Genomic DNA, 20,084 nt, shown 5'->3' on the forward strand with positions numbered 1-20,084 from the left:
GTCCTAATGATGGCATTTCTATTGACCTGTAGAAAAATTTAGGAGAAAACTACCAAATGTATTATAGTAACCCACTGGATTACCACATGAAACAATTTGTTTATGATAAAGCATTTAGGAATCCATGGCTGAAAAACAAGAGGACAGAGATGGGCTCATACCACCCTAACAATGGTAACGTCTCCTTATTTCCTAGCACCATTGTAGCCAACACCTTTAATCACTCTAAATTTGAGACACTGTTCTAACTAATTAGACATTTTTCTTTCTTAAACATGGTAGAAATAATATATAATAGGGTAAGTAGTATTAAAGTCTGAGATGCCCAATATGCCCAAGATATTTACAGTATAATCTAGCAATCTACGAAGATTTTAATTTTTAAAGCTACTTTAATTCATGCTAACGTGTATATTGGGGGAGTGGTGATTTGTTTTTTAGAAACAAAAAAATTTAACAGGTTGCAATACACGATGCAGATGATTTTAAGATAATTCACTTTAGAAAAAAATTAAAGACACTAGATATTGCCTACTTCATAAAACTGGAATTAGTTCTTTGTGTATTTCACATGCACATACAACAAGAAGTTTGAGAGAAAATATTAAATAAGTAAATCTGCCTGGACCAGTCTTCATACTGGTTAATTATATTAAAATAGGCAACAATTTTTTTTACATGCGCGCACATGCACACATGTTAATTTCCAGAGTCAGCATTTCAGCAAAACAAGCTTTTCTGAATGTTCAGTAAAAATCACAAGGTAAAAGACAAAAACCCACCTTTGTTCCTCTCCTGCACTTACATCATGTAGCAATACATAATATTTGAGTGTGTTTGGTATAAACCATTTTGGATATGCATATTCACTGCTGTGCTGAATTCTATGCTGCTCTTGTGACAGCTTCAGAAATTGCTCCACAGGTTCAGGCTCACCAGAAGAAACTACAAGCATACCTGAATTCACATTAAGGATATGATCTTATCACAAATACCATCAATTCATGGTATCATAGCCTGCTTTCTTCACTACATTTAAGGTTACATCTATATTAATGGCTATATAATTATCCATTTTTGATTGCTGCAAAAGTGTATTTGCAACAGAAATTTGGCCAAGCAATTTGAACAAGTGGATATTTATAACTTTAAAAAAGTCAGTTGAATCAATGGTACATTATAATCCTGGATAATACTTATTCCTGCCATGAATGCAGGGAACTGGACTAGATGACTTCTCAAGGTCCCTTCCAATTCTATGATTCCATAATTATAAACGGGGGGAGGAGAGGGGAGAATTGGTAGGAGCTTAATTTAAACTTGTCGAACTCATGACTTTTTTGTAATGGCATCCAGGTGCCACTTATTAATATAACTATGCAAAGAAAATGACCTAATCACTGGTATTTTGGGGAAAGAACCAGTTCACAAGTAAAGCCAACAAGCGATTAAGGTGAACATGTGTTTGTCCACATGCATGACACAGTAATAACTGAACTATATTCCAAAGAAATATATAATTTGTCTTAGAGGTAGGAATGAGAAAGAAAGAGAAGCTTGGTTAGTTTTAAAAAAAAAAGATTGCCCGAGAGAGTGTCCCAATGCTAGTCTTAGTAAACATGCCAAGGAATCCTGAATTATTTTTTAAAAAGTACCCTAAATTTAGTTGCCTAAACGTATCATCTGATTTTCAGAAGTGCTGTATTTTAGGAGCGTAACTTTCTACTCTTAATTTTGAAAATATTTCCTTCAGTTTCCAATATTATTAATCCAGCATTACATTGGCAAATTCAAACAGAATATCTGAACTTTCAAGTTTAAACAAGGCCTACACATAACCATAACGTCCAAGTTAAATATAGCACAGAATATTATCAATACCAATGCCTTCTATGTGGGGCTGTTTGAGAAAAAACAAGATTTTGTTTGTGGCATTTTTAAAGAATCATGCAACATGTCTACAGCTTTGAAATTCTTGCCTTTTGTCACAGACACATACTAAAGAATAATTTCTACAGCAATTAAAACCTCTTTACTAGGACAGGTGCAGACTTTTTAAAACCACCTACAGACTTCTAAAAAGTGATATTAGAAATCATCATAGAATCCTCACTGTGCATCCTGTTAACTCCCATTCAAACCGAAAGTAAAGATGAAAAAGATTTTGGAGTTTATCCCATCAAGTATGAAATCTGTTTAATAGCTCAACATAAAATCATACTGGACAGTGGGGTAATACCCTAAACTTTTGTAGCGTCTCAGTTCTACGAAGATATATTGGCAATCTTACTTAAAACATATAGCTTGGGGAAGGAAAGGAGTTACTAGATATTTGTAACAGTATGTCAAGAGGAAAGTTTAGTGCTTTACTAACTAGGTTAGTTGTATATGTACGTTAGTATTTGGAGGACATGAAAAAAATGTGTCATCCAGGAAGAGTACAAAACTTAGACAAAAGCCATCAACTTCACAATAAGCTAGACAAGAAAGTTGTTAGTTGCTGTAGTTCAGTTAACCTTCCAAGTGTTAAGTTACCTTATGCAGTACTGTCTTCCAGCTACAGAATGAAAATGGCCAGCATTGCTAGTTTTTTACCACTGCTGTTCAGAACCCTGTAAACAACAGTGATATGGACACAATCAAGTCAATATCACTGCTGCTGTTTACAAAATACCACAGTGAACTAGTTTTCACTGAGGAGAGAGACACTTTTCACTGGATCAGGATAGAGTAGCAGCGTCAAAACCCACTGTTGTAGCAGCAGGGAGCTCTGGAACTGGAAAAAAAACAAAATAACCCAAAAAACACTTCTTGCCCTTACCAGTGTGAGTGACTTTTGGGGAGGGACTGTGGCTTCAGATACCTATCACCAGAATTTTGTATGACAATAGAATTGTGAAGCAGGGCTCAGGGATAACTCCCCAATAGAAATCTCAAAACACTCGCCTTCCTCAGCTGTGGGGTGAGAAGAGCAGAGTGCATCTGACCTAGCCATTTCCACTTGAGAGTGGAACAGGACTTTCCCATCTTTTGTACTGTGAATAACAGATTTGATTATCTGGTTATATAGACCAAGAGCACTTATTTACAGTAATAATTTATAACTCTCCTACATAATGCAGAGAGTTTCTTCCTTTAGCAAGTGTGTGTAATTATATGTGCTAGAGGGATTGAAGAAGAGGAATTTATACAGAAGTAAAAGCATAGCGGCAATATCAATAGCTTTAAAGTTACACTCAAAACCCCCAAATTCCTTATATACTATGTTTCTACAATGAAGAGTCAGCTGTAACATTCTGCCTCATTTAATTTTAGAGAGCCATAGTCCATATTTAAGACTCGAAGGATACATGCGACATAGTGGTTTAGGAATTCATGATCTGATGCAGGCATGGACTGAAGAAAGCTCTCTCTGTAAGACTCAAACCATGGAGTAGTAGCTGAAAGATACAAACAAAGTTTATACAAGTCTTAATGAGACTGGAAAATATACAGGAAGAATGAAATAACAACTTGGCAAATTCTAACAATTAATAGAGGCTAGATATGAATATGCAACTGTCCTCTTCTGATTTGTTTTTAAACCCTATTTCACTCTAGATCTCATTTAATTTATTGAAGAAGCAAAAATTAAGATTGCAGAGACTTTTTCCAATTAGGTTGTCAACCTTAGAACAGGGGCCATGGGCACTGAGGGAAAGTGGGTTTAATCTGCATCCTCACCACTTTTTTGAAGTATTTTTAAACATTAACATCTTCCATATTTTCGGGTCATGTGGACTCAGTCAAGACTACAATAACCCCTCTTCAGCATCACTTATAGTCAAGACTCTGATTCCCTTAGCACAAGTGGTCAGATGTGCCTAAATTAGAATGTAGTACATCTGCTATAGCCATCTTGCATAGAATTGGAAACCAAACTAATTTTGGAATATATATAGGGGGGGGGGGGAGAACTAGGATTACTGAATCCTTGTCTAAAGTCTTTTCAAATATTGTGACTGAATTTAGGTATCCCTCAAAACTTCTACAAAGAGACAGCCTAGTTCACAGAGCATAGACCTGGAAGCCAAGAATTCTTGAATTCTAAATCTAGCTCTACCATTGACTGTGAGATGTTGAACATGTCAATTAACCTCTTTGGTTCAGTTTCCCCATTTTACTGCAAGAATAATACTTGCTTGTCTCCCAGGAGTGGGGAATAAATATTTCTCCAGGGCTGAAAATATGGAGCAGTATAGTGGTAATCTATTCCTGACATTATTACGCAGTACAATAAATTCTAAAAGGGAAACCAGAGCAAAGAAACAAAAGTTGCAATTTATAAGTCAGAAAAAAACAAAGCTGACCCAGGAAATATGTTGACAGTGAAAGATCATGAAAATAGAAAAATTGTTACATTTTAGTTAAATTGGCTAGAACTGAGAAAAATCTCAGTTCCAGCTACAGCTTCAAGTGTATGGTTCCAGTAATTTCCAAGTTTTGCAATACTCCCAATTTCACATATTAAGTAGGACTTTATACAAAGACAATGACACAAAGTGAATCCTTTACTTCAGTGTTTCTCAAACTTTTCCACCTCATATAATCACACACAAATTTAGGGACTTTCCCCACTCATATCTAGGCATAGATGAAAGGATGGTTGCCACTTCCCCGGACTTTTTCACAAATCCCAGATTGAGAACTCATGCCTTATGTACAAAAAGAATAATCACGTTTATTTCCATGGAGATATTAGCCTTGTTTAAATTCTAATCTAACAAATACTTACAAGTACTGTAGTAAAAAGGAATTTCCTAAATTCCATAAATGAAAAGTTAGAAAGAACTAAAGAGTGGTCTTCAGATTATGTCAGAATACCAGATCAATTTTTCGAACAGTTATTAAATCTCAAACAAGTTACCGATACTTTAATTGAGAACACTTTCTCTAAAGTGACTTGAAGTCAAATATAAAAAAGCCCATAGGAAACAAATCATACTTATTTTAGTGAACAGTGATTCAAAACAGGATAAATATTTTTTCTCATTGCCATGGGATGTTGTGATCACTTGAAATATAACTGGTTTCAAAAAAGACCTATAAAAGTTCACAGAAGATAGGTCCATCAATGGCTATTGGCCAAGATGGTCAGCAACCCCATGCTTGGGACAACCCTAAACCTCTGACTGCCAGAAGGGGAAGAGAGGGTGAATCATTCCAGTTGCCCTATTCTGTACCCTTCACCTGAAGCTCTGGTACTGGGCACTGTCAGAGACAGGATACTAGGCTAGATGGACCATTGGCCTGACCCAGTATGGCTGTTATGTTTTCTTTGTAAATATTACTAGTATTTCATAGATAACATTATATTTGCCATAGAGGGGCATGGAGTATCTTATTTCCTCACAGTGAATAAATTATTCTGCAAGCTTCTTTCTCCCCACTTCCAATAAGTAAATGCTGAGATGTCCATGATCCATTAGCTTTTCCAGTGATATCAATATAGCATATTTTCACTATGTTATGTCAGGAAACAGGATAGGAAAGAAGCTGGTAGCATGCAGGTAGGAGCTAGTGAGGAACCATCAAATGTTAAAGCGTCTCATTTAAATACAACACATGATGGCAAGCAACTCAATATTGCAAAAGGTACAAAGGGTTATATACTAATGCCAGAAGCCTAAATACTAAGATGGGTGAACTAGAGTGCTTGGCATTAAATGAGGATATTGATAGAAGCAGCATTGTGGAAACTTGGTGGAATGAGGAAAATCAACAGGGTGCGGTAATATCGAGGAACAAAATATAGAGGAATGACAGTACATCTTGCTGGTGGGAGAGTTGCACCATATGCCAAGGAAATCAAAGTCAATTAAAATAAAAATCTTGAGAATTAAACTGTACCATAGAATCTCTATGAATAGAAATTCCATGCTTAAACAACCAAAGTAAAGCAGTAAGAATATACTACCAACCTCCTGACCAGGACGGTGACTGTGACTGAAAAGCTTAGCAAGATTACAAAGGCTATAAAGACAGAAAAAGCTATTATAATGGAGGATTTCACCCTATCCTCATATTGACTGGGTATCTATCACCTCAGGAAGGAATGCAGAGAAACTTCTTAGACACCATTAGTGACTGCTTCTTGGAGCAGCTAGTCCTGGAACCCAGAAAAGAAGAGGCAATTCATGATTAAGTTCTAGGTGGGACACAGGATCTGGTCCAAGAAGTGAATACAGCTGAACCACACAGTATAGTCATCATAAGGTAATTAAATTTAACACTTAATATCAGGGGGAAAGATACCGAAGAAACCCACCACAGTGCATTTTATCTTCAAAAAAGGAACCAAACAAAAATGAGGAAGCTAGTTAAATGGAAATTAAAAGGAACAGTCACAAGGGTGAAATGCCTGAAAACAGCATAACAGAGGCTTAAACTAACCATATACCCCAAATAAAAAACAGTAAGAACCAAAAAAAGTGCCACCATGGTTGACCAGCAAAGCAAAAGAGGCAGTTAGAGGTCTCCTTTAGAAATTGGAAGTCAGATCCTAGTGATCAAAATAGTAAGCAGCATAAACTCTGCCAAGTCAAATGTAAAACTGTAATTAAGCAGACCAATAAAGTTTTTGTCTTTGGCTTCAAATTCTAACAGCAACTTTAAAAAAAACCCACCACATCAGAAGCAGGAAAACTGCCGAGCAGTCAACTGGAGCCACTGGAAAAAAATCAAGATGTTAAAAGGAGCTCTTAAGAAAGACCAAACACTTGCAGAGATGCAAAGAATTCATTTAGCTTCCATCTTCACTGCTGAGGATGTTGGAGAGATCCCCACACCCATGCCATTCTTGTTAGCTGATAAATCTAAGGAACTGTCCCAGATTGAGGTGTCAATAGAGGTGGTGCTGGAAAAAATTAATAAAACTAAACAGTAATAAGTCACCAGGACCAGATGGTATTTACCCAAGAGTTCTGAAGGAACTCAAATATGAAATTGAAGAACTACTAACTGTGATATGTAACCACTCTCTTACAATCAGCCTCTGTATCAGATAATTGGAGAATAGCTAATTTAATATCAAAAAGGCTACCGAAGCAATCCTGGCAATTAGGCCAGTAAGCCTAATTTCAGTACCAGGCAAATTGGTTGAAACTACAGGAAAGAAAAACAACAGATGCATAGATAAATATTATATGTGGGGGGGGGGGGGTATCAAGCTTCTTGTAAAGAGAAATTATGTCTCACCACACTATTTCTTTGAGGGTGTCAACAAGCAGTGGAAAAGGGTGACCCAGGGGATATAATGTACTTGGACTTTCAGAAAGCCTTTGACAAGGTCCCTTACCAGAAGGTCTTAAGTAAACTAAGCAGTCATGGAATAAGTGGTAAGGTCATCTTATGGATCAATAACTGGTTAAAAGATAGGAAACAAAAGGGTAGGAATAGTCAGTTTTGACAGTGGAGAAAAGTAAATAGCAGAATCCCCCAAGGATCTGTACTAGGACCAGTACTGTTCACCATATTCATAAATGATCTGGAAAAAGGGGCAAACAGTGAGGTGACAAAATTTGCAGAAAATACCAAATTATTCAAGATAGTTAAGTCCAAAGCTGACAGCAAAGATTTACAAAAGGATCACACTAAACTGGGTGCCTGGATAACACAATGGCAGACAAAATTCAACATTGATATGTGCAAAGTAATGCACATTGGAAAAAATAATCCCAACTATCCACACAAAATGATGGGGTCTAAATTAGCTGTTACCACTCAAGAAAGATCTTGGAGTCATCAGGAATAGTTCTTTGAAAACATTCACTCAATGTGCAGCAGCAGTCGAAAAAGCTAACAATGTTAGAAACTATTAGGAATGGGATCACTAAAACAGAAAATTATATGTCGCTACATAAATCCATGGCTCGCCCACACCTTGAATACTGCATGCAGTTCAACTCGCCCCATTTCAAAAAAGATATATTAGAATTGTAAAAGATGCAGAGAAGAGCAACAAAAATGATTAGAGGTATGGAACATCTTCCATATGAGAGATTAAAGAGATTGGGACTGTTCATTTTTACAAGAAAGAAAACTAAGGGGACATATGATCGAGGTCCATAACATCATGGATGGTATAGAGAAAGTGAATAGGGAAGTGATATTGATTCTTTCACATTACACAAGAACTAGGGGTCATCCAACTATACTAATATGCAGCAGGGTTAAAAACAAACAAAGAAGTACTTCTTTCCACAACATACAGTCCACCAGTGGAACTTTATGCCAGGGGATGATGTGAAGGCCAAGAGTATAATTGAGTTCAAAAAACAATTAGATAAATTCATGGAGGATAGGTCCATCAATGACTATTAGCCAAGATGGTCAGAGACGCAACCCCATGCTCTGGGTGTCCCTAAACCTCTGACTGCCAGAAGTCAGGATTGGATAACAGGATGGATCACTCGAAATTGCCCTGTTCTGTTCACTCCCCCCTGAAGCATCTGTACTGGCCACAGTCAGAAAACAGGATATTGGGCTATATCTACCACTGGTCTGACCCAATATGGTAATTCTTAACACTACATATGTATTTCTATCTCAGATTTTGATAATCTAAATGTGAATTTTTAAAAAGCAGATTGAGTGTTGCCCAGGTCCCTAGCAAACAAGACCATGCCTCTGTGCTTACATCTTGTGGTTAGTGTTTGCCACCACTGGTGAACAGGAGACCAGGAAGATCACTAGTGTATTCAGTATGCTAACAAACAATAAATTACTCTAGAATTACATTCTTTTAGCCAGCCTAGATGGCCTTTATAAAAAAAATTTCAATTGTATTCATATCCTTGCAGCCATATGCTTTTGGCACATCTATTAAAAATTAATGAAATTCCTGGAAGACCCAAGGCCACTGAGATAGTAAGACTAACGCCCTGATCCTATAATTGACAGTGTATAGATGAACTGTAGTCAGTAGGGATCTGCACAACATAGATAGATTGCTATATGCTGTCAACTGCAGGATTGGGACCAAGCGCTGTGAAGATGTATGGTGCTGCAACTGGTTCAAGTTTTATCAACTTCAAGGAAGAGTGATAAAGGAAGATACATATATGTCTATGGTAATTTGAGTTATATACAATTAAGTACAATATGTTCAGTGTACCTAGAATTCCTCCTTTACTTTCAAATGGCAGTGGAGTGAAGAACAGTCCTTCCATCATTATCCAGCTCCCAAAAAGTAACCCGTGTAATGTTATTGACAACACAGCCATATTCTACCTTCTTCTCTCTTCAACCCACCCACCCTCCTCCTTGGGGCCTGGAACAAAAGTGATAAGAAACTGTATATAATAAACAACTTGTAAAGCATTTTAATCAGCCTTTCAAATGAACATTATATTCATGTACCTTTATGCCACCTCAACCAATTAAGGTAGCTTTATTTTTAATTACAAAAAAACCTGTTAACATACTGTACTAATTTTAAGCTACTATGGTTTAGCCTGAAGTCCAACAATATGCCTTATACCTATTTGTTGTACATATTAAACCGGGAACCTTCAAATTGTACCACAATGTAGAAAACTATGTACATGTAATTTAAGCATCAGAGGGGTAGCCGTGTTAGTCTGAATCTGTAAAAAGCAACAGAGGGTCCTGTGGCACCTTTGAGACTAACAGAAGTACTGGGAGCATAAGCTTTCGTGGGTAAGAACCTCACTTCTTCAGATGCAAGAAGTGAGGTTCTTACCCCAGAAAGCTTATGCTCCCAGTACTTCTGTTAGTCTCAAAGGTGCCACAGGACCCTCTGTTGTAATTTAAGCAGCCATCTGTAATATACAGATTTCTTATTAAAATCTAGATATTCGCACACACTTTATGGTTTGAGGAAAAACTGGTATATGAAGCCAGATAATATTTTAGATTTCACCTCAGGTTAAACATAGTTTGTTATTAAAAGAAAGGATGAGGAAATGCTGGTTCTTGCATGACTCGTTTCCTTTCCATACTTTGTACACACACACACACACACACACACACACTCCACAATTCTAATATAGTTTTGTAGTATACAAACCAACTCAGGTATAAAATAGACTTAAAGGACAAGAGAGTCTGTATCACATTTCATTTCAAATTGTACTTTGAATTTCAAGAGCCTTCAGTTCTCAAGTACAGTGTAGCAGGTACTAGTGTCACAAGCATAATGGAAAGGGAAGACACTTGACAGCATCTAAGATTAGGACACTGCCACCCATAACTGAGTTCTCTCCCATTCCCCCCAGGAAACAGTGGACAAAGCAAGGATATTCCAGCTGTTTAATCACAATATACTGTATGCACTAATACACAGAGCGCTGAGCATCAAAAAGCATTTACAAAGCCATGATAACTGGCGTAGTAAATACCACAAATCTCTCTCTAAAACCAAATACTGCAAGGAAGTTATTGATTTTTTTTAAACTGATTTTATGTAGAACTCTAGCCATTGTTTTAGAAAAAACGGACATTGCATCTGTCTAGATGTACGCAATACTGCCCAGTGTTGCATTTAAAATGCAGCACCAACCCTGTCCAATCCTCACTACAGTGCATGAGGTTTAGAGTACCAGTAATAAGCACACCTGAAAATTTAATTAAGGTAGCAAATACTGCTCAACAGCAAACATTTTCCATATGGAAATAAGTTATTTACTTTCTATTAGAAGCCACAGAAATGAGAGTTTAATTTATCCAAGTCTTACATACAGTTTGCTCATTGAGTAAAAGGAAAGCGCATATATCAAAAAGTACATATATGTAATGTTCTGGCACACTCAGGAGAAGGCATTTAGCACCCTCTGAAAAGGAAACTTCAATAGCAAACCTGATTTTTTAAATTGCAGGTGTAACTTCATTGTGTACAATCTTTAAGCTAAATATTTAAGATCACAGATCTAGTTATTTTTAATAGATTATAATGAAGGCCACAATTTTTTCATGGAGGTCACGGAATCCGTGACTTCCAGTGACCTCCATGAATTCAGCCATGTCAGCCAGGAGCTGCAGGGTCCCGGGGTGGCGGTCCCGTCCCCCGGAGCTCCCGGCCACCACAAGTGGTGTGGCCATAGCTCCTGGCCACCTTGGGCAGTGGGGCTCCCCCGCAGCTCCTGGCCACTGCAGATGGTGGGGGCCCCCGGAGCTCCTGGCTGCCGTGGGAGACCCGGGAGCCACTGCAGGGGTACCCCAAAGCTCTGAGCCACCGAGGGCAGCTGGGCCCCCGGATTTCCGACCCACCTTCAAAGCTCCCGTACGGCGTGGATGGAGAGGGGTACCCTAGAGCTCCAAGCCCCCAAAGGCAGTGGGGGCCCCCAGAGCTTGGAAGGGCACCCCGCAGCTGCCCAACCTCTGCAGACTGTGTGGAGACCCCGCAGCTGGGCTCCCCATTTTGTCAGGGATATTTTTAGTAAAATGGACAGGTCACAGGCTTCTGTGAATTCTTCTTCATTGCCCGTGACCTGTCCATGACTTTTACTAAAAACATCCCTGACAAAACCTCAGACTTAGTTATAACAGCGTGTCATGTTATAAATTAGCAAACTAAGTAAAAGCCACCTCATTTCTTTGCAACAACAATTAACTAAGACAGAAGAGCTCTTATAAAAAGTTTTGTACTCTTGAGAATGAATCAAATCCACACAGAAAACTTCAATAGGATAAAGGAACTTTTACTGTAGATCAATATTAGTATTAAGGTTATAAAATGAGCAATACTACTATTCACATAGAATAATTGAGAATAAAAGAGGGAAGTATTTTTATTTGAAATACTAGAACAGTCTGACAATGTACAATTCCATGTGGCCAAACAAGGGAGGGGGAACCAATTTTTGTGTATCAGAAATCTATCTGTTCACTCTGCACTTAGTTTGACCCTATGGAATGACCACAAATAATTTGTTAATTAGCAGCAAGAGTAGAAATATGGATAATAAAAGAAGAAAAATCATACAACCATCACCAACAATTTTTATTTTTGGGAAAAAAATGAGGAATACACACATCTATGCCAAAGAAAGTGCTGAACAGCTACAGCAGGATGGTAAGGAAAGGTGGACGAGGCACACGGAAAAGAATAGATAAAGGGCAATTTGGCAAACCCGCACCAATCGCAAAAAAAAAAAATACCTGAATAAAACGTGGATGTGTTCAGTTCCATCAGTGTGTCTTTCCAATTATTGTACCAAGGAACACTAGCTTTAACTGAGCGATCTGATAGAGAAAACATGATATTATTAAGCTAACCAGTGTCAGGTGCATATATACTATCTGCTCTTAGGTTTTGGTCATGTGAAAGAGTAAAGTACTGTACCACATCCGCCATCAGGGCCTGAAACAATTTGTCTCCTGAAAACTAAGTATTTCATGCTACAAAAAAGTTAGACATTTGACCATATGCTATCAGAGATCTTCATTTCTTGTGCACCCCAAACTCCCATTGATTTCAATGGACATTGGGGTTTGCACGTGAAGAATCAGAACCATACACTGAAAGGATTAAACATTTCTATTTGTCAGTTTTTCCAGAGAGAGGAGACTATAACCTTAACCAGCTAAACCTTTGCCAAATTTCTCAGATTATGAAGACGACAGCTGTAACAGAAATGGATTAAGTAAGAGTAACGAACAGAACTAGTTACAAGTCAGCTAAATTGTATAATGCATCACAGTTCTCCAGGATAAAGTTTCTTAATTTTTAAGCTGTAATGCAGCCTAAGGTCATTTCCTTGTTCTTTGCTATTAATAAAAAGATTTTAAAAACACCACATAATTGAAATTTCATACCTTGTGGTAAACTGATAAAGAACAGTTTCATCTACTACAAATAAGAACAGTGACTTAATTAAAAAAAAGAGACTAAAGTACTTTAGGGTTATCACACCAAAAATAGTTACTATGGTCATGAGAAGCAGTTTCACAGGCTCTCACAGGTTTGCAGTTAAACTCACAGCAATATTAAAAAAACCAACATTCATATTACTTGTTGAGGGAGAAGGTTGTGCAACACCACTTTGAGTACTTTTCTTAACAGCTTTCAGCACAGAGATCAGGGAGTCTGTCATGCCCTAACACAATACAACAGAGTTACATTGGCCAGCAAGAGCAGATATATCCTGGCAGTATACTGCTAGCTCCCCAGAGTGCCCTAAAACAGAAGAGCACAAAAGCACAGAAAACTAATAAAATTCAGTTTAAAGATAGTATTCTAGGGGAGGCAGATTCATGCATCCAGAATATATGGCTCTCCCTATATATTGTCAGGGGGCTTCCTGACAAGGATGATTAGAAACAAGAAACTAAGTTTTGACAGGAAGAACGGGGGGGGGGCGGTGTGTGTTATGAAACAGGTATTCAAAATCGTACATAACTGGACCCAGGTTATTATTTACAGCATTACAGGAAAAAACAGATATTCCAACTTTGCATTCAAATATACTCAACCTGAAAAACTGCAGTGTTTGGAAGAAGATTATGGGAGACTTCCTCATGAATAATGCACTATGGTACATGCAAGATGGGAATTCCATATGCATCTAAATCTCCATATTTCTGAAGATTTTCACTATGTAAGGAAGACTTCAGCTGCCTATGTAAGATATTGCTTGAGACATGGAAACTGTGAAAGTGTCTCTACAAACTAATTGTTTTTGCAAGAAACTACCCCTGAACACTGAAATTTAAGAGATTAATCACCAACATTTCATATCATGTTACAGGGTTTAGTTCTTTAAAACTGAAAAGACACCCTATAATATTAATGTGATTTTCAGATATTCTAAAGAAACACACCACAATAACAAGGAGATATCAGAAGCTATTAATGGCTCACTAAGGTCCTAAATCCAGCAAAGGACTTCAGTGTATGCTGAACACAAATAGTTCAATAGGATATTCATACTAACATGCTTGCAGTTAAGCAAATGCTTTCCTGGATTATGGCCTTAACTTGGAGGAGTTCAGAATTGCCAATCACATCTCATGATATTTGGTATTTTCCTTAATGCTTCAGTTCCTGAAGTTTTGGGCAATGATATAAAAAGTTTTAACTTTCATTTAAAACTGTTTCTAACCATCAGAGCTGCAGCTAAGAATTTACACATGTCAATCTTAAAGGCTCAAAAACAAGAAGGCAAGCAAATATTCCCCTGGCTTCCCAAAGTTTATTTTTAAAATCATGAGTTTAAGAGCTTGGGGTTGGCAATCTAGTGAGGATGAGTATAGAAAAAAAAAAGTTAGGTACAGCTTCAAAATATGACAGTACTATGGTGGCAGTGTTATGGACTTATTTTCACAGATTTAGATGCCCCAGATCAAGTACACTATATGGTTACAATTACTTAGTAAAAAAATTAATTTTCTATAATACAACAGTGCATAATGCCTTAAATATTTGATTTCAGAATGTAGTTGGCAGCTTTATAAACTTGAAAGGTGGCAATAAAATCTGATGGAAGAGTATTTGCCCAAAATAATTGGAAGTTTTTTTTAATATAGATAAAACTTTTCTTTGTCACCATTGACAATTCACAACGGAATTAATATATTAAATCTGATCAACAAGTGTTTTCTGCATTACATTAACATTTGGAATCAAGTTACATATGATTAAACAAGTTATTGAGTAAAAATTCTAATATGTACCTCCAAAGTACTTTAAATAAGCATCACAATATTAATAATTTAGCAGTAGTACTCAATCCTCAAGGAAACTGTATTAAGTAAAAATAAGCTACCACTGCAAATGTTTTGAAAATGTAGAAAACTCCAATTTAAGATACAGTGGAAAAATATAAAAAAAAAAAAAATACACAGAATAAATCTTGTTACATACCACTAATGTTGAGATCATAATCTCCTGCAGTAATCACATTAGTTACTAATCCTTCAGCCGGTTGACTGACAGATACAACATCATTTAGAAGTTTCCGAATGCCTCCTGGCTGAGGTGAGTGGGTAATAATGTTGTTGACAGCAATTTTCAAGTTTTTAATTACGTGAAGCTGGTTGTTAGGATCTCTCATGTGAACTAGAAAAAAAAAAGAAAAGAAAAGAAAATGATTTTTTGAAACTGAATATTTTATTGCAACAATTGCAACTGTATTTTAGTTCTGGATGTATCAACTTTGACAAAATATATTCAAAATTTAAAGAGAACTTACATAACTAAAAAGATTGTTCTTGGGTTAAATTACAATTTTCTCCATGCCACCCTAGTTTCATGCTGGAATAAGATAGTCCTTAATACCAAAGTATTAAATGAAAATATATAGGCTAGGACCCCAATCCTTAAATGGACTTAGACCCGTGTCTGACTCTTTAGTTGGCTAAGTCCAGCATTTAGGCACCATTGACACTTTCAAAGCCACTGTTCAGCTATTATCTAAATCCATAGATGCTTAAGCCCCCACCAGTCCGATACTAGCACTTATACCACCCCACAGTTAACAAGCCAAAGCTCTGGTGGCCCCAGAGTTGGATTCTCAAACTAAACAATCTCAAAAGTGTGCTCTAAATATGCCTAACACTGTTGCCTGCCAGCCCCCACTTCAAGAAGCCCAGATGCAGGCCATCAATAGATGGAAAAGCAGCAGAGACCTGCACAAAAGACACGGGAGGGCACAGAAAAATGTAGAGCAAACACAAGAGTGGAATCAGGCATGAGTAGGAGACAGACATATGGTTTCAGCTGCAAGGATATGGAATACTAGATCAGTTGACCTGGCTTCGGTATCTAACTCTATGAGAGTGTTCACAGTTGAGGATCCCAAGTGGAAGGAGTTGCCTATCTCAGGCCCATCAGACAGGTGCACCGAGTCAGACGCTCCTCACCATTACTCCTGGTTAGCTCAAGAAGCTCTCCATTCAACTGTCCATCTTCTGAAAATCCCTTAATCGGGCACTGAGCTCTCCCCAGGCATTATATGGAAAAGATAGGCACCTAGCTTGAAGCTAAAAATTCCACTTAGAAGCAGGCCACCTAGGGGTTAGGTGTTGTAATGATGAGCAGAGCAACAGTCAAATACATTTAAGGACCTGGATTCAGACACCTCAATTCATTTTATTCCCACAACTCAAAGAAAACATTGGGCATGTGCACGTCAGTTGTAATGAGCGAGCACAATAGTTACACAGAAGCCAACAGTCAATAACCCAAGTTACAAAAGAATCCTCAATAAAAGCCAACCAAAAAGGTTCTGAGAGGCTTGTTATGGAGCTCTCAGAATTATTTCAGTGGAAGCTCTAATAGCAAGCCATCAGAGGTGACTATCCAGAGAGTTGTTTCACAAAACTAGTATTTTCACAAACCAGAACAAAATAATTCAGAGATAAGACTATCACACTTCTGTTGTTATACCTACAAACTCTCTCAGCCTCTAATTATTGTCTCCTGTTACATACCAGACATGCTGCAATACCTTGACAATAGGATAGACAATTAGCTTACCTTCAATGGCTGAAGATTAACTATGACAAAGTAATGTTCATTTTGAATGTCTTTATGAACTAATTAGATGTCTTTTAACCAAAGCCCGGAAACTTGGCTGTCTTAGCTGGATTTTAAAGAGACAAGCATAGCAAACTCCCAAGAAGTTTCACTCAACGGTTTGTCAAAAATACTAAGATGACAAACTGCCAGTGTCAAAAATACCACCAACCATTTTTTAATCATGTAGTTTGATAAAGTCAGGATTTCTCTCAAATGATTCTTGACAGGAATAGATCTCTTATAAATGCTGTGACAAGCCATGGCATATTCGTCAGCTTCCCATTAGTTTTTTTTTTTTAATTTAAAACCAAGATCCATTATTTAACCAAAATTAAATTTTGACCATTAAAATTGCAACAATAAAAATATATTAACATTAGATGTTTTACATTGCTCCTTTGTAAAATACAGATTCTGTTCAATATCCAGTTTTAATTCCAACTTCCTATGCAGCTTTAACAAATGCATGGGCTATGGTTCTGAATCTAACAATTTTAGTTCTCAAATTGCACAAAACCTACTTCATAAATAAAATAAACCAAGTCATTTTTAAAATCGCTTACATTGTGTTCCCCTGAAAGATTTTGCATAGATGCAAAAAAGTCATTTTCAGATTTTTTTTTAATTTCCAAGAATCAAACATGGTTAAAAGCAAGATTTGTAAACTGGCAGTCAAAAACAACGTCTAAATGTCTTAATTAAAACCTTTCTGTGGGAGATTCTACTTTTGTAACTAGATTTCTTAAATGATTAAGAGAATCTAGGATGTTATGTGCTGCCTTAATCCCTAACAGAATAAGAAAAATTTCAAGAGCTCCCAGGAAATTTTGGTCAGGGAATGACTTAGTAATAGGTCAGTTGACAACTGACAGAGAAATCAAAGGGGCTATATGTCAAAGAAAATACGATAGTTACTGATTAGTAAGCCATTCCATGTTAAACTGACATACTACAAACAAGAGAATAGTTAATCAAAAAAGGTGTTAGACATTAAAAGTCTATGTTCACTAGATAACTATCCTACTATTTAAAGAAAAGATGGGTAGAAGGGAAAGAAAGTTGTAGATAAGTTTTAAGTGTCCACGTGAAAAAGTTACATTTTAAGCAATGTGGTTTATGAAAGCAGAAGTTCATGCTACCAACACAGGTGGGTTTATGCTATCTTTTCCATGTGTGACTACTTGAGATTAAAGAGTCTCTTACCATTAAAGCTAACCCCCCTCACTTTAGGACAGCCAGAAAAGAAAAAAAAAAGTTACTAGATGTGAATTAGAGTTCATCATGACCAAGAAGAATGGTTCTTGAACTCTTGTCTATTCTTAACTTGAGGCCATTAGCAACACTCAAATCCGTTAAGACCTCAGAATGGAGAGGAGAACCACTATATTATGCATTCACTGTAGGCACCATCTCAAGAAAGTGAACAAGAGTGAAGGTAATTGCCATCAATCCTATATTTACCAGTTTCAATTACAAGAGCTAGAATAGTGGTTCTCAAACTATTGCACTGGTGACCCCTTTCACGTAGCAAGCCTCTCTGCGTGACTCCCCCCCCCCCCCCATTAATTAAAAACACTTTGTACATATTTAACACCATTATAAATGCAGGAGGCAAAGCACGGTTTGGGGTGGAGGCTGACAGCTTGTGACCCCCCCAAGTAATAACCTTATGATCCCCTGAGGGGTCCCGACCCCCAGTTTGAGAACCCCAAAGCTAGAATATAGCTGTTAAAGTTCCCTCCCATCACCCCAAAGGCATTACCATATGCAGGACTTCAAAAAACCTGCTGTGAAGAAAACATGGGTTTTTTTGTGTCATTTTAAAGAAGCAAATAATTGTTCATGATTTTTCAGAATGCCTCACACAAACATCTTTAGTTGTCAAGGACAGAGACAAGGACACATTCACCAGCACTCTGTACTCTACATTGGATCCAGCACTGGCTTGGAAGACAATTTAAAGTTCGGCTCCTCAGTCCCTTCCATTAAACCCTAAATTGGCTGAGGCCTGGTAATCTCAGAGACCAGCTCTCTGAACCCTACTTTGGAGATGCAATCAACACGAATAGGCTGATTGAACCTAGGGTATACATCATAGAACCCAAGTGCAGAGCTTTGTCTGTGGAATCATTGAGGAACTCACTCCCTAAAGCCAAATCTTGGCATCTTAAGGACACATTGCATAGGAACACAGGAACTGCCACAAAGAATCAGATCTGTGGTCCATTTACCCCAGTATCCTATCTCCAACAGCAGTCAGCATCAGATACTCCAAAAGACTGTGCAAGAACACTGGCAATAAGTAATACGTGGAGTAAGCTGCCCCCATGAAGGCCTTGCCCTAATCATTAAAGATTGGTTTAAACCATGAAACATAAGGTTTTATATTCCTTCCCAAGTTAATGAACTGCCCCTGCACCACTTGGAGTCTGATCCTTCCAGTTAAATGTTGATAATGGAAGACAGCTATTCTTCCTTTGTGGGCATTCCTTGAACAAGAAATTCCATGTTCAGAGTACAGTACACTACAATGCAAGTGCTTTAGAAATGTGACAATCCATTATATTTTCCACACTTAGTGAAGTTAATTTGGAGGCGGAGGAGCAGGCACAGGGGAGAAATGGGTATACAGTTATTAAAAGAGGAAGACTCTTTTGGTTAGCTCAACTCTGTTCACCCCAGAACCAAAGTGTCTCCTTTAAGGAGAACTTGGCAAAATTCCCAGGAGTTGGAGAATATATACACAATGACTGCACTTTAAACATTTCTTCTGTTTTCAAATGCAGTGTAGTTGTAGCTGTGTCTGTCCCAGGATATTAGAGGGATAAGGTAGGTGAGATAATATCTTTTCTTGGACCAACTTCTGTTGATGAGAGAGACAAGCTTTCAAGCTACACAGAGCTCTCTATAATGCTGGGACTACCCTTCCCAGACTTGAAGCAGAGCTCTCTGTGGCTCAAAAGCTTCTCTCTCTCATCAACAGAAGTTGGTCCAAGAAAAAGATTATCTCACCCACCTTGTCTCGCCTCTGTTTTTAAAGGTATTAGTACCAGCAAAGCAACAGAATCTTTCAAAATGGAAGAAACCAAGTAACACCTTTTCGCTGTTCTCTTAGAACCTACAGTGCCATTTATCTAAACGATACACCTTCATTTGCTTTACAAAACAAGTCTGTGTTGATCATTACCAAAACACACAGAAACATTACCAAAACACATTTTGTAGCTGTTATCCATACCTCTTATAAGGTTCTTTAACAATAAGCCTGAAAGCAACAAATATAAAGAAATTGAAAACATGCCATGGCTTATCTCAGGAAGATATTTTAAAAAGTCACACTTTCATTAAATCTTCTAGTTATTGCAGAATGTTAGGGTTTTTTTTTTAAGGTAATATGTGATAATTGGGGCAACAAAATCAATTCCTTCATGTAAAACTTGTCCATGGGATCAAACTCTGAATTAGGATTTAAGGATTTTTCCAAGATTTTGAGCATTTGTAAAAAATGCTTTGAACCCATGCTTAAGATTTTCTATCATCGCAAATCTGACTATTTCTCAGAGCC

The 20,084-nt window shown here is 37.4% G+C and overlaps 1 protein-coding gene across 16 annotated transcripts in view; it reads right to left on the reverse strand.

The window, feature by feature from the left end:
* TRAPPC8 (trafficking protein particle complex subunit 8) overlaps positions 1-20,084 on the reverse strand; it is a 106,711-nt gene that overhangs the window by 79,301 nt on the left and 7,326 nt on the right. For 10 of the 16 annotated variants that reach the window (XM_008168579.4, XM_005279982.5, XM_042854865.2 and 7 more), the window contains exons 2-5: positions 14,864-15,058; positions 12,160-12,243; positions 3,351-3,440; positions 783-957 (exon numbers count right to left, since the gene is read on the reverse strand). In XM_008168579.4, the coding sequence (XP_008166801.2) occupies positions 783-957; positions 3,351-3,440; positions 12,160-12,243; positions 14,864-15,058 (544 nt within the window). Of the gene's footprint in view, positions 1-782; positions 958-3,350; positions 3,441-9,154; positions 9,280-12,159; positions 12,244-14,863; positions 15,059-20,084 lie in introns of those variants that run through there. The other 6 variants (XM_005279987.5, XM_005279985.5, XM_005279986.5 and 3 more) reach the window with 3 other exon arrangements.

This window comes from Chrysemys picta, chromosome 2 (assembly GCF_011386835.1).
Source record: "Chrysemys picta bellii isolate R12L10 chromosome 2, ASM1138683v2, whole genome shotgun sequence".
Lineage (NCBI taxonomy): Eukaryota > Metazoa > Chordata > Testudines > Emydidae > Chrysemys > Chrysemys picta.